Source organism: Acanthopagrus latus, chromosome 14, assembly GCF_904848185.1.
Source record: "Acanthopagrus latus isolate v.2019 chromosome 14, fAcaLat1.1, whole genome shotgun sequence".
Classification (NCBI taxonomy): domain Eukaryota; kingdom Metazoa; phylum Chordata; class Actinopteri; order Spariformes; family Sparidae; genus Acanthopagrus; species Acanthopagrus latus.
Genome location: NC_051052.1, coordinates 4,779,256 through 4,793,459, shown reverse-complemented (window position 1 = coordinate 4,793,459; position 14,204 = coordinate 4,779,256). Strand labels below are relative to the sequence as shown.

Below are 14,204 nucleotides of genomic sequence, written 5' to 3'. Positions count from 1 at the left end.
AGGCATGTCCAACTGGGAGGAGACCCCAGGTCAGATCCCGAACTCGCTGGAGAGATTACATATCTCCTCCAGTCTGGGAACGCTGCATGATCCCACAGGAGGAGCTGGAAAGTGGCTGGGGAGGCTACTGATCCTGCTGCCACTGCGGCCCAACCACAGATAAGAGAACGAATGGATGGATGTTAACATCATTCTTTATATAAACATTTTTGCGTGACTTATTATGGTGGCATCCCACACAATCGGTCACTTAAAGCTTTCAGAAAGATTAAATGGGTTAAAACACTGGTTTTGTTACATGTTTAGCAAGACTGAGATCATGATCAAGATGTCGGGGGGAATACCATTTGTAAAAGTCAATATATCAGCATGCCAAACATTGAACGTGTAAATCTATTAGACGGTGACTTTCGGAACAAAGTTGATATTGTTGGGTTGTGAAGCATTTTTAATGATGGTGACTATTTCTCATGCAGTGAACATTGATAATGTTCTGACACTCTGCCCATCTTGGCACTGTGTGATCATCCCATCTGCTCATCTGTAAATCCAATCATGTGGCAAGAGGTGCATATTCACATCACATATACTGATGTTCTTGAACTAGGAATAAAAATCAGAAAATCTGTCTGTTATTTCCCAAGGTTTCCCTCCTGTCTTTTGGCTGTGTGGAGAAACCCCTCACAGCGAGTGTTTCCAGCTTTGCTTTGGGGCCACTGCCAAGCCACAAATTTAGGATTCCCTGTGCGCTTGCCCTCTATCTTTGGCAATGATTCAGAGCTCCTAGCTAGCAGACTGCTGCGGTACGACTGAAACAGATTGTTATGTGCCAGCCAGCTTGTGTGAAAGGGCAGAGTGTCACTTAAGTGTGGGTGAAAGTGAAGGCAACAGAACCACAGCAGACTGGATTGCCTGTCAGTGCCTTGTTCATTGATTATGTCACTAATAAGGTCATAATCGGATCAGTCATAATCAGAGTTTGGTATGGAAATGGAAAAAATTATTAGGAATTAATTTTGTAATAATTAGACAAGAATAGAAACAGATTGAGCACGGGACAAAGCTTTAAGCCAAATGCTAGTGTCAGGATGCTAAGCAGGTTAAAATGTTAGCTGGTATCAGTTTCCGGTGCAGACACTGACTTTGTTAACTCATCGGATATCGGACGCCACTGATTTTTTTCAGATTCCATAGTCTAATTTTTTATGATTGATAGATATGTTATAATACAATGTTAAGCTCATAGCCAAAATGTTGTGTTACAAATTAACCTGCTGGTGATGCTAGAGGAATCCTGTGGAAAATGTGAATTAATGTACTAAATTTTAATGGCGATCCATCAAATTGTTGGTGGGATCTTTCACTCAACAGCAAAAACGTGAAGATCCTTTCCATATCCGCATAAAGGCAGCTGCAAATAGACAGCAGCCTCAGAGCTAATGTGCATTTAGTTATCCAAAGAAATAAGCTGCAGCAGAAGCCAAAGCATGCATTGTGTTGCACTGACAGAATGTGGAAGAGAGTGTGAACTAAATACTGAAAATGTAAGTCACTGACAAACGGCGAACTCAAAGAGCACCAGGTTTATGCATCCCAGAGGGAAGTTCAGTTGTCAGTGCGGCAACACACTTCAGAGACAACATAATGGCAATAAAAGTTGACAAAGATTAATACAAGAAAATGTTTACCTCCCTTCGCACTACATCAAAACATTCCCTGTAGTCGCGGGCTCTGATTTCTGTGTTATTTTCCCACCTCAGCTGTGTGGCTACCGCTCCAGGCTGAGTCATGGACTGATTGCTAAAGCCGGTTCTGAGGAAGAGTGGAAAGCATCTGTCTCTGTGTGACGGGTCCTTGAGAGCTGAGGCCAGATGAAGTGTATGTGCTGGCTGGCTGGAGCCAAGAGGCTATTGGAGCAATGGAGCGTTACATTAGTAGAATGACTGGTGGGGGGATTTAGTGACCTTCTCTTTGTCAGGATGTCCTTCTGTCCTCTGTCAAATATTAGGCACTATTTGTCGCTCAAGAGTCTCCTTAAGCTACCTCCTTCCTGCTATCTTTCTTATACTACCTTCTTGGCACCTTTCTAAGGAAACTCATTTCTGAATATTGGCAAGAGCTTCCCACTTGCTTCCTCAATGTGTGAATACCACATAGTCATGTATGAAATGACTTTTTAGCTGAACTGTACTGGATTCTAAAAAATGGCCTCTGTGATAAGAGCGATTTTCATTTGAGTTGTGTTGGTGGTCAAATTAGAATTTTATAGAAACACTAAACTGAGTGATTTGAACTGAAATCCTGTAAATTCAGTGCTTGCTCTCAGTACAATATCACCTCTGCCTGCTTTTATTTCCTAGAATCTGAATCATGAACTCATTTACTTTAATCAATAGCCTGGCTTTAATGTGGCTTTTACTGCCCTATTTTAGCTAAGCTTGTTAAATTTAAGCATTTCACTGTCATGTTTTGAATGAAAGAGCTATACTACCTCTCACCCAGGGCTGCCTCATCTTTGGTTTAGCTTCTTCATGAAGGCATGAGTTTGCAATTTTTATAGTTTCTTAACTCAGCCTATTCAACACAGTGCAATTTATAAAACATCCCAGAATATAAACCTGTTGATAGAGGTGTTTTTATCCCTCTGTGCCAGCAATAACCGTGGCTGGGAGTGCGGAGGCAGGAGACATTATGTTAATGTGTTGTCCATCCCATCCTCGTGAATGCAATATCTGTGCAATGCCTTAAGGTAATTTCTTAAAACTTTCCACAAACATTATTATTAGGCTCCAGATGGAACCAAGTAGATACCATTGCTCAAAGATTACTGTGACCTCACGTCTGTAGAGTAAAAATTGACTCCAAACTGACTGACTGACTGTCCAAACACTGCCCAGTATTCAACAGCATTACTGAGGAACAGAAGGGGAGATTGTGACCATATGTCACATTTGGATGGATACAGAATTGGTGACACTAATCTTTGGTCCCTACCTTGAGCCTGTGGTGATCTATAGATCTTCTGTGCTGCCTATTTGAGCATGTGCATGAATCCACCTTTGAGAATTTGCTGCTTCTTTGCAGCAACATCCATGTATGAAGCTTTGCAGTCAAACACAAGCTCATTGGTTTTGCTGGCATTTGTTTCAAGTGATTGTCATTGCAGCATGTGATGACGCTCTCTCGGCCCTTTTGTGTTCCTCTGCAAAAATGGCCTCAAAGTGAAGACGGCATGTTTCTCACTGGAATCATACACCTCAAAATAGTGATAACTTCCATTTCACCATAAAATACATTAAATTCCTTCAAAGTCTTTTATGAGTCTGCACAGACATTGATGTGAACTGCAACGTGACTGGCTGTCGGAGGTATCTAGTGTCTTCGTACTGTGCCGTGTCAGCTCCCTTAAGTCAAAGTGCTGCTTTCTTTAGTGGCCTCTACATATAGTTTGATAAGGTGTAAACTCAGTTATGAACACAGGGTTCATACCGTTAAAATTTCAACACTAAACAGCAATCAGCATAAGTGGCTGCCTCCTGTAATCTCAAAAGCATTTTTAGGACAACCACGTGTTGGAAGGCAGCTGCTCCACCCAAAATAATCTGCCCAGAGCGTAGAGTGTAATTAACAGATGGTCCCACTTGTTCATGAACTGATGTTAAGGATTTAACTGACAGTGGTGTTACGATGTTGAGCAGTGGGGTTGGGCTTGTATTTCGCTGTGTGCAGGTACAGCGACTGCACGGAGAACAAATAATGAGGTAATAATGAGTTGGACCATTCAGGAGCTTGTTGACGGATGGGGGTGGGGTATGGGGTGTGAGGTGTGAGGTGTTGAATGTTACTGGACAGATGGATACAGTTTGCTTGGTAGTAGAGATGTGTATGGCAGATCTTGGCATCAGGAGCTAAAGGTCAGTGTTAGGATTTTATTGACAGTATTTAAGAGCTTATACGTGGAGTTGTTGGATATGGAATCCAGTTAACGCATGTAGGTACTTGCGAGATAATAAAAGTGTTTGTTTGCTCTAAGGCTTATTGCATCCTCCATCTGTATTGTTCTTGTGTCTTACATAAGGATGCCGCATTGTTGCTTTAATTTGTCGTACTGTTTTGTGAGAAATACAGCTTGCTTTTGATCTGCAGTCTTATAGCATACAGTATGAGCAGGTAGGCGTTCAATCTGAGTTAAAGGATACAAACTGTTTAAGATATGAGTCAAAGACATACATACTCTGAACCTTTCCTTTGATATCCCTGCCTAAGTATACAAGGAATAGAATGATCAATTTCCTGTGGATTCATAAAGTAACTTACAGTAGATATCCTCACTGCTGTACCTTTGAGTAACACACCAACAGGTCAGTGGAGCGGCTAAGTGGCAGCCAGCAGAAGCCTTCCCTGGATAGATAAAGGTTAAAAACAGTGTCATGCTCCAACAATTCTATAGGGAAGCAAGCTGAAGGCAGACAGAAAAAAGATAGAATGAAAGAATGCATTTTTCAGGACTCTGGGAGAAGGAGCTGTCAGGCCGGCTGATCCTGCCATCCTCCCCTGCTTGCACTAGAAACAGGCTGTTTATTAAAGGCCTGGAGCTACAGCACCTTTGTTTGGGTGGAAAGAAGGCGGTGGGGAATGGTGCGCAGGTTTCTGCTGCTTTAATATATAGTGGCAGAAATGATAAAAAATCCTTTGTGCTTCTCTATGGTAAACAGCCCATGCAGGCTGGTTGATCGAAAGTGTGATAGATGAGTAGGCAGGATTTTCCAAATAAGTCCAATCTTGCAAACTAGCCTTCCTACATGAGGTAAAAGGCCACTTTGATAAATTCAGTGCTTTTCCAAGGCAAAAAATAACTGCTTTCAAATTAACTACAAACCTTAGAGGATTTTGAATAGAAATGAAAGAAAGTGTGCACCTATTGTATATTTGTTGCAATATTGTCCTGTTGTGGTAACTGTTTGCTTCCCCCTCCTAACAGAAATGTGGTCGTCAGAGCGGCACTGACAGGCCTGACTCTGGATTAACACGACCATGGAGTCCTCCTCTGAGTCCCAGCAGGAGCCTGAGAAGACTTTGGTGAGTCAACACACTTGCATGAGATGTAGAGGATCCACATGAACAAGATATTGATTCCAAACCAGAGTCTAACCTACTATTCCAAAATAGGAATTGGTAAATAATTAGGAATTCCTAAAAATAACACTTCATGCTGCTTTTAATCAATAAAAAGTTTCCATGTATCATTTGTTTTTGTGCATTTTGGAAATAAACGCTCCACACCACACATACACTGTATTCTGCAGGTTCCATTTAAGATCAAACAAGTAATTTTAAAGCCACCAAGCCTGCCTCATTGCCTCTTAGACACTGATAATTAGTGGTCTTCACTCACCCTCCATGTATATTCTTAAGGGTTCCTGTTTCCTGTCGGCATCATTGAAGGGACGTCTGCTCTGGGAGTACACTCTTGACCTTAACGATTAGCTTAAGGTGCTTATATTGCTAACTTGCCGCAGGCTTGTCAAGCTCACTGTGGCAGACACTGCTCTTTGCTGCATGTAATTAAACTTGGGTCACGGCGCACGTGTGCGTGTTAGGAGATAGACAAGACAGCTTTTGGCCATTTTGGCCACAGAATTGTGTTCTATCAACATACTCTTTCTTAGGAACAGAAATAGGGATGAAACAGGCCCCTGGGATGAAAAGAACACATGAATCCACAGATGTTCTTTGTTCTGCTACACAATACAAAGTTGCAACCTCCTGTTCTGTGCTACAGGTTGACATTGCCCTACTTGAAGCAAACCCAGACCTACACAGACGTCAGTTCTTTAGGACACAATTTCATTTAATATACTGTATTATATTGTACCTTCAGTGCATTCATTAGTGTTTTCTTTGTTGGGTTTTCTTTGTTGGGTTATGATTTTAAAACAGTCCACACATCAGACCTCCTCTCCAGCATCTGCATTACAGTTATATGTAGAGTACATACATTTTGAAGGATGTTCACACACAGATAAAGGTACAAACAAAGAAAGGAAATGCTTTTGTGAGTGTACTGAGCACATTTATAAAAACAACATCAGAAACAGTCAGACATCATGAAAAGGTCAAACTATTAATGACCCCACATTCTTCCCAATTTCAAGTTCCTACTTTTACTTTGTGTGTCTACTGGAAATTGTTAACATGCTTATGTTAAAAGAAAATAAGTTGTTTTTTTTTCATACTGTGGCACCACTAGTCACTCTTCCATTTTTGGGAAACTCTCGCCAAAAAGCAACCAAGGCTTTATTTGCGATTGAATACGAGTCAAACCTTTGTGTAAAAGCATAATTATGAAAAAAGAGGCACTTTTAAGATTTACCATAGTTTCGTTTTTGAGGCCTCCCCTCCCGAAAAGCCCGGTCTGGTCTGACTGGTCAGCTCTTGCAGGCCTGAGATTTCACAACCTTGCAGAAGTCCTGAGGGCAGTTTGTGAATATGGGCGGTATGCATTTCTGCTAGGATTGAAAGACTTTTGAAGAATGTTACAATTGGATTAACTTTGACATAGGTTTTTACAAACTGTAAATATTATTGGCCCGAGTACAGATCTATGTAGTACCCCTCTGTTATAACAAGGGAGTATCAGTACAGATTAACCTGTGTTCACTCAGACAAATATGTATTTAACCGGTTCTGAGCAAGAGCATAAACCAAAAGTCTCATCTAGAACACCTGCACATCTACTGTGACCGAGCAAGTTTGTGAAGCAGTGGCACCTTCAGTCAGTGCACACACACATTCACACACCCACACATAAAATACCACTTCCCTCCTCTCAGCTCTCAGGATTGTGTTTCTGCCCTTTCATTTCACCTTAATCATAATCCTCAGTAGCCATTTTTGCAGCGTGCAGGAGGGCAATTATAATTGCAGATAACTGGGATGATAACGGCGCTGGCCATCTCTCCCACAGGCTTCCACACATAATGACACACAATAGGATTGTATGGGAGCAGAGCTGATGGTCCTTTCCCACTTCTTCCTTAGAGTGGGAGTGAGTTCTAATAGCACTCAATATCTGTTAGTAGCGCAAGCTAATTTCTCCCCCCGCCTTCTCTAAAGCCTATTTTAGTGGCTGTTTAATTAAACTACTGATGCATTAATTGCTTTGAAAGCTACGTTGGTGTATTTACTGTTCCTTTTGAATGCTTTCTTTTGGACTGAACTGAGTTTGATGAATGTGTACTCCTGTGTGATTTTGCAATAAACCTTCTTTGTGGAGGCGCCGGGCAGTGTGTTATCCCTTGATCACACATTATGAGCGACTTCAGTGCCTGGATAGTGTGAGACTATCTGTAGTGACCACTAGCTGTGGGACGTATTGTGTTGCTGGCATCATATCCTGCTGTTTGCTGAAAGGCCTCGTTGGTGGAGAGGATGGCTCCCAACACGAGATGAAAGGCTCTGGGAAGCAAGCCAGGTGTCTGCCGCTTCTCCCCTCGCTCTGACATCCTCACAGTCAGGAGACGCTTCAGGAAGGTTTATGGCGGCCAGCCCCCCTCCGGTTTCAAACATCCACCACCATTCAGTCTGCTGTCATTTGCATTGTACATACAGTAATGAAAGAGCTGGTGACCTGCTGTTCGGAATAGGCAGCATTGAAAAGGCCATTATGCACTTGAACAATGGGGTTGAGGTAGCTTAGAGGTAAGAGAAGAGGATATATGACTAGAGGATCACTGACTGAGGCGATTTGAGCAGCTGAGATGAACGCAAAAAAAACTCTTATCCACAGGGGCTGTGGCACTTTACCCTCATTTGCTCCAGAGGAGCTTTACAGTTACCAGCAGTACAAGACTTGGTGTGTTGGGGAGCTCCAAGTGTGAATGCAAGGCAGTGTATTTATTATAAGTTTTTATAAACATAGTCATTGCAGTCTCTCATGAAGAAGATAGTTACCATTCCCATCTGATGCAACAACAGCATGTGCCATCAACCAGTTTGTGTCAAACATAATTAGACCCATGATAGTTCCAGAAGGCTCATATCCCAGAATTTGCTCCTACCAACTCTGCAAAAGCAGCCTGACTTTCTCTCTAAGATATGGAAAAGAAACTTGCACAGAGTTTGAAAATCATTTATTAATGGGAAAAAGTTGAAAAAAAAATGCCTTAAGTGTGCATCTTCTTGTTTACTGCACATAAATATCTATATTGACAGTCTGGAGGCCAAGATTGCACTCGTAATAAAAATCGACAAAAGTTGTACCCCCCTTAATGGTCTCCGTTCATGCGTGTCAGGAAAACTGCTGCTCAGTGAATCATTAAAATGAAAATCTAAACCAATCTTGGGTTTGTCCAGATTCATGGAGTAAAGTGTATTCTAAGAGTATTTTAACTGAAAGTGGAATTATTTAGCCACACTATGGCAATGTGGGTTATTTGAGCCACTGCTTTAGTCTAGCCTGAAATGTATTCCAACAATATTGGAGGGATTATCATTCATCCCTCTTACTACAAATGTGGATTCACAACTTACCGCTAGATGAGCTGGTTTGGGAGTGGGGGCTGCGGTCTCTGCTAGAAATTCAACAGGAATTTGCTACATTTCAAGATACGTGGCTACATTCAGTCAGCCTTTGTCTAAGCTAGTTCATAACAGTTTGCTTTAAGCTTAAGGAAGGTGCTATGGCTATCATAACGCGACTTATGCAAGGCTGCTAACATAACAGTTTAAAACATTGATTTTCTGCAAGTTTGTGCTTGTTTAAACAGGTGATTTGATGATTTTTTTTTGCATGTGTCATAACAAGTAGAGTCATTGTTAACTGTCACTGGATTCAGATTGGGCATGTTAAAAAAAAAAAAAGCTGACTTGAACATTCAGAAATTCATGTTCAATGTCTGTCGATCTTTGGTTTTCGATAGATAAATTGCCCTTGTTGATGCTGTCAACTGTATCCATACCGTGTGTGTGTGTGTGTGTGTGTGTGTGTGTGTGTGTGTGTGTGTGTGTGTGTGTGTGTGTGTGTGTGTGTGTGTGTGTGTGTGTGTGTGTGTGTGGAGGGGCACCACCCTCTGTGAAATGGAGAGCAAGGGAGAGAAACCAGTATTAAACCGTAAATGACGTCAAAATGCAGAAATGCAGAGATTCGAAGTGCCCATGAATTAGGTAAATAATTTAAACTAAATTATTAGTTTCTCTCAGCCTGGCTAAGATTTGATTCTTACTTTTTAGTTGCATCCACTTTAACTTGTATCAACTGCATATAAGAAGTATTCACTCCTTTGGAAGTTTTCATGTTTTATTTTTAATGACCATGTAACAAAGTAGATAAAGATGATATTTTTTTGCTTTGACGTTAGCACTTTCACACGTACATTTGACATAAGCTTAGCACCGTTCTTAGTTCTATGTGGCGTGTTGGTGTGCTACTGCTATGACATGTGAATTTCCTCTGTGAAGAAATAAAGAAACTCTCTCTCCGTCTACATTATGAGACTTTTTAACACTGATCGACAGAAAAAGCATTAAAAATATAATTTGATAAATAGATCTCTACAAAGTGATACCCTCAACTGAATTAGTGCCTTCCTACAGTTCTTTGAATGCCTTTTGGCAACATCAAAAGAATGGACATAATTGTACTGAAACTGATCATTTAGATGTGGCTAGCTTTGATGTGGTGCTGACCACACCCACCTGTTAAGATGCAACATGTCTTGTAGCTGCATTGCATTCTGGTCAATTGAGATTTCTGCTGGTTGAAGCTTGCTGTATATCTATTCCTGTTTTTGAGTGTGGCTCTGAAACTTATTTTTGCCATTAATGTCACACTGAAATCAGACATAAATTAAGCTATATTTAATTTGGCCCAGGTATTAAGAAACGGACAGTTTAAGCCTTAAATACAGAATGCAACGTCAGGGGCTATCCACATGTAAATATTATTATTTACTGCTAAAATTATTTCTACCTGGCAGTGCTAGGTACAGAGCCTTATTTCTTAACCTACAATGCCACATAATGTGGAGAATAAGCTGCAGGGGGCTGCAAGAAGCCAGAGGTGAAAATTGGCTTCAGGCTGCTTTTGGGAGTGAGAGACTGAAGCTTCTCAGCTTCTGTGTATCAGTGGTCGGACTCAGGGTGCTGTTGACAGAGCCAAGCTGACAGCCATGGGCTGATGAGACACATTCTCTCCAGTAAAGTAAATGGGTTAAAGTAAACAGGAAAGGCAAGCTTATCCTCCCCAGCTTTAGCTTGGCCTCAGATGCAGAAAAAGTGCAAATGAAAGTCTGAAAATACACAGGATAACTTCAGAAGACCTGACAAAGTGATGCTCAGATTATGTAGGGGACAGTTTTAATATCCAGGGTTTAACTAAATGCATTGGAGCAAATGAGTGTCTCCTGCCATCTGCTCAGTCCCGCCCTGACAGAAAGATCTGTCTTTTAGCACGGCTGAGGTGGCGGATAGGCTGTTGGTTTAATGGTAGTAATCAAGACAGTATGGATTTATTATCACCGATAATAGAAATGGCAGGAACATGTAGCATCACATATATTGGATATTTGGAAAAAACTGTGTGTGTGCTCCCTTGAAAGATTCAGCCATTAAGATATTGCTTTTTGCTATCACCCATGCAGGACCATTAGGAGCACACTGAGCTCTCTGTTTTCGTCCCTGTTTTTCTTGTGCACACACGAACTGACAGGCACACGCACATACGCACGCACACATCCCTCTTGGAGTATCCAGTTCCTTTGGCTCGGGAAGGCTAATATATTGTGTGTCAGCTCATGTGCCGCTGTTATGATGAAGTCTGTTTGGAGAAGAGAGAGGAGTGGCAGCCATCCCCGCAGTCATGCGTGGCATCATGGATTATACATGTCTTCTTAACAAATGTAACCTGTAGCTGTTATACACACAATCCTGTATACAGTTTTACCCATTGTTAATGTCATTCTTGAATGTGTCCTCCATTAAGTACCACGTATATAGAATATCATACACTTATAGCTATATGGTAATTTTTTTCAGAATATTTTCCTGTTGGGGTTGGAGGGGAACGTGCAAAAATGGATCAGAAAGAATGTAATAAAATCTTTAAGTTGGTTATGTAACCGTCCTTCTGAATGAGGGATCTCACTACAGAATATGCTATACATGGAATTGAATGCTGTGAAATGGCGCTGGCGGATATAGCAAAACATTTAATCGCATCAGTCAGTGCTCATATATATCAAGATTTAAATTAGATCACTGTTAAAGCTCAAGCTTAAAATTCTCTAGCAGTAGATTCAGAATCAAATGAGTCAGAGCCGCAAAAATAGAATCGAATTAATTAGATAAACTTTATGAAAAAAGAATCCTCCATCTTGTCAGTATAAATCCTTATAAATACTGCAGTGTGAACTATTTACAGTCAGTGTCTTTGGAAAATTATGCTAATCAGTTAAAATCACTGTGTATTTTGCTGTCCTTTTATTTTCATGTTTCTTTGAGGCCTTGTCAACACATATACAGATGTATGGTTTTTTTTTTGTATGTCTGTTTTTTAAATTCCCTTTAAGGTGCAGATTTGTGACTTTGTATAGTGAGCAACAATTTTGTGTGGTTTCCATCCCCAGGTCGTGTGCAAGACAGGTGTTTCAAAACACCTCTGTATGTGTAGACAAGAGCCGAGTGTCTGGACTCATGCTTCGGGAGAGGATTTTGTTTGTTGTCAGATGATAGGTGATGGCGTCTGAGATTAGCTTTGTGCTCAAGTCATTTTGAGACAAGACTCAGTGGAGTTCACAGCCTGTCATGCTGTTATCCTGTGTAACTCTGTGTACAATGACACAGCTAAAAAGAAAATTCAGTGATTCTGACCCCCCGTTGTGGGTGTGTGACTTTACGGTTTTGTGTTGGCATTTTAAAGTGAGGCAGGATTTATGTGTAAAGATTCTGCTTCTTTCACAAAGGCTGAAGAGCAGCATTTCCTTAAGACAAAATCATGTGAAACCAAATTTGGTGTTAAGGCTTTTTGTGTTTCCGCCAGAGTAACTACTGTAAATGGATGCTTTGTTGTTCCTTCTTCTTTGAGAAAACATTGTCAAAGTCACTGACTGAATCACACTCAGCAGGAGGTTCTGGCCTGCAGCTGAGCTCTTTAGTCTAATTAAAATGGCCAGTGTTCCATTGCAAATGAGCTTTTATATTTCTGAATGTGATGGATGCAATTTGTTTCTTAGGTTGATTGTGCTATTTTCAGGCTCCTTGAAGGCTCCTTTTGGCTTGTTTTACTTCCTTAGCCACCACAGCACAGTGCGAGGAACAGGCCTTTTTCTGTCTAGCTGCAAATTATTTATCTCATCTAACCCCATGATGTGAATCATGATCTTCTGTATCAGCAGACTAAAAGTAGAGTGCTCCATGACAACTATTCCTTTGTAGAAAAAAATAGACAATTTCCTCAATAAGGACAGAGTGTGTAGTTATTTTTTCATGTGTATCATAACAGCTATGTGAACACTTGTGTAAAGAAATGTTTTATTCCATTATAGACAAGATGTATACCTTCTTGTCCAGCCCCACACACCATCGGTTTCATAAAGCTTGATTAATTCACATCTCGTAGCTGCCTAATCCAAGTGGTCGAGCTGTAGGACTCTGAAGATGTAGTAGTTACTGATGTGATTTGCAAGTCCCTCTGTTGGTTGACTGTCATGCACATGCTATCAGTGAGTGTTTTCAACATGGAAAACTGAAAAATAATAATAGAGGAAAAAGAATTTCAGCAGTCATCTTTTAAATTTGACATCATAATACACATTACCTGTATATTTATTTATTATGTCCTATACTTTTATGATAAGACATTTATTTTAATTATAGTCATGATTTTTCCAAAGTCAATCAGTCATCGTGTTGAATAATCCAGATGTCGGGATTGACTGTGACAGTAACATGAGTACATCTCAGAACTCCTGATATTCCTTTTTAGATTGAACATGTTTCAGTTTAGTCATAGTTTCCGATAAAATGAGTTTGCTTCATTGTTGGTGATGTCTTTTGCCAAAGAAAACACTCTCACATCTGTCTTTCCCATGCTACAGCCAGCAGCCAGTTATCTTGTCTTATCTCTTTCTTTCTTCATCAAAAATTGATCAAATCGATAAAACTGTTACACTTGCAGACACTTGTGTATACAAAGATGATAAATTGAGTCTGACAGCATCTAAGATGTTAGATTTTTTTTTTTCTTTTTTCAAATATTTTTCGAATGATTTGAGAAACAGAACTTTAACCACAACCAAACTGAATTTCATATTGTGGTTAATTGTTGAAGTCCTTACAGGTTGCATTTTCAAAATTGAATGATTGTTTTGGAGATAATGACATAGCTACTTGACATGAGGACTGTAAACAGGGGTAAACAGATGACCTAGCTCTGTCCAGAGATAATGAAATCCACCTGTATAGCTGTCGTTAACACACTTTATCTTTTCAGTATAATCAATACAAAAATCAAAATAGAAAGCAACACGCTGTGTTTCTACATGGGGGTTGTCTGCTCTGCTAGTACTTGGCCAGGCCTAGTCTCTTCGTGGAGTCTAGTCTGCTTACTTGGCAACTTCATGCCGATGACAAGACTCCATGAAATAGTCTGGCTCGTTAGTGTATTCCCAAAAGATCTAACTATTCCTTGACATTTACATGGCGATGGACTCATTCACATGTCTACTAGCAAACAAAGATGTTTCAAAGCAGGCAGTGACTTTGAAGAGACTTGCCAATATAATTGGAAAACAATACCGGTGACATGTTTAGTTTTCACACTATCTACACTACACTATCTCACAAGTTTTTTTTACAGTTCATCTCCTGGAACCAACATTGTTGTCCAGTTTTAGATCATATTTTTTGCAAGCTGGTAAAACAAGTCGTGAGAACAGCAGACTTCACTGATTACTTAGCGCAGCTGCTGTTAAACCTTAACATCACCTGTCCTTTTCATCCTCATGCAGAGTACTGACAGAAATGTTGCGGCAGAAGTAAATGCAGCAGACCTCAGTTTAACCCTGCCTGAGGAGATTTAATGTGTTTGTTGACGACGTCGGGAGGGTTTGGCACGGAGTCGTGTTTCAAGATTATTTTCCCGCATGGAAGGCGAAACTCAAATCAAATTGAATCCAGTGTGTTGCTGCGTCTGCAAACGACCTTTT

General features: G+C 40.5%; 1 protein-coding gene across 4 annotated transcripts in view; it reads left to right on the top strand.

Moving 5' to 3' along the window:
• Window positions 1-14,204, top strand: part of osbpl8 (oxysterol binding protein-like 8) — a 90,262-nt gene that overhangs the window by 17,340 nt on the left and 58,718 nt on the right. For all 4 annotated transcript variants that reach the window (XM_037121540.1, XM_037121537.1, XM_037121535.1 and 1 more), the window contains exon 2: window positions 4,982-5,079. Coding sequence is in view for 3 of the 4 variants with exons in the window: in XM_037121537.1 (XP_036977432.1) it covers window positions 5,035-5,079 (45 nt within the window). In the remaining variant the exon portion in view is untranslated. The remainder of the gene's footprint in view (window positions 1-4,981; window positions 5,080-14,204) is intronic.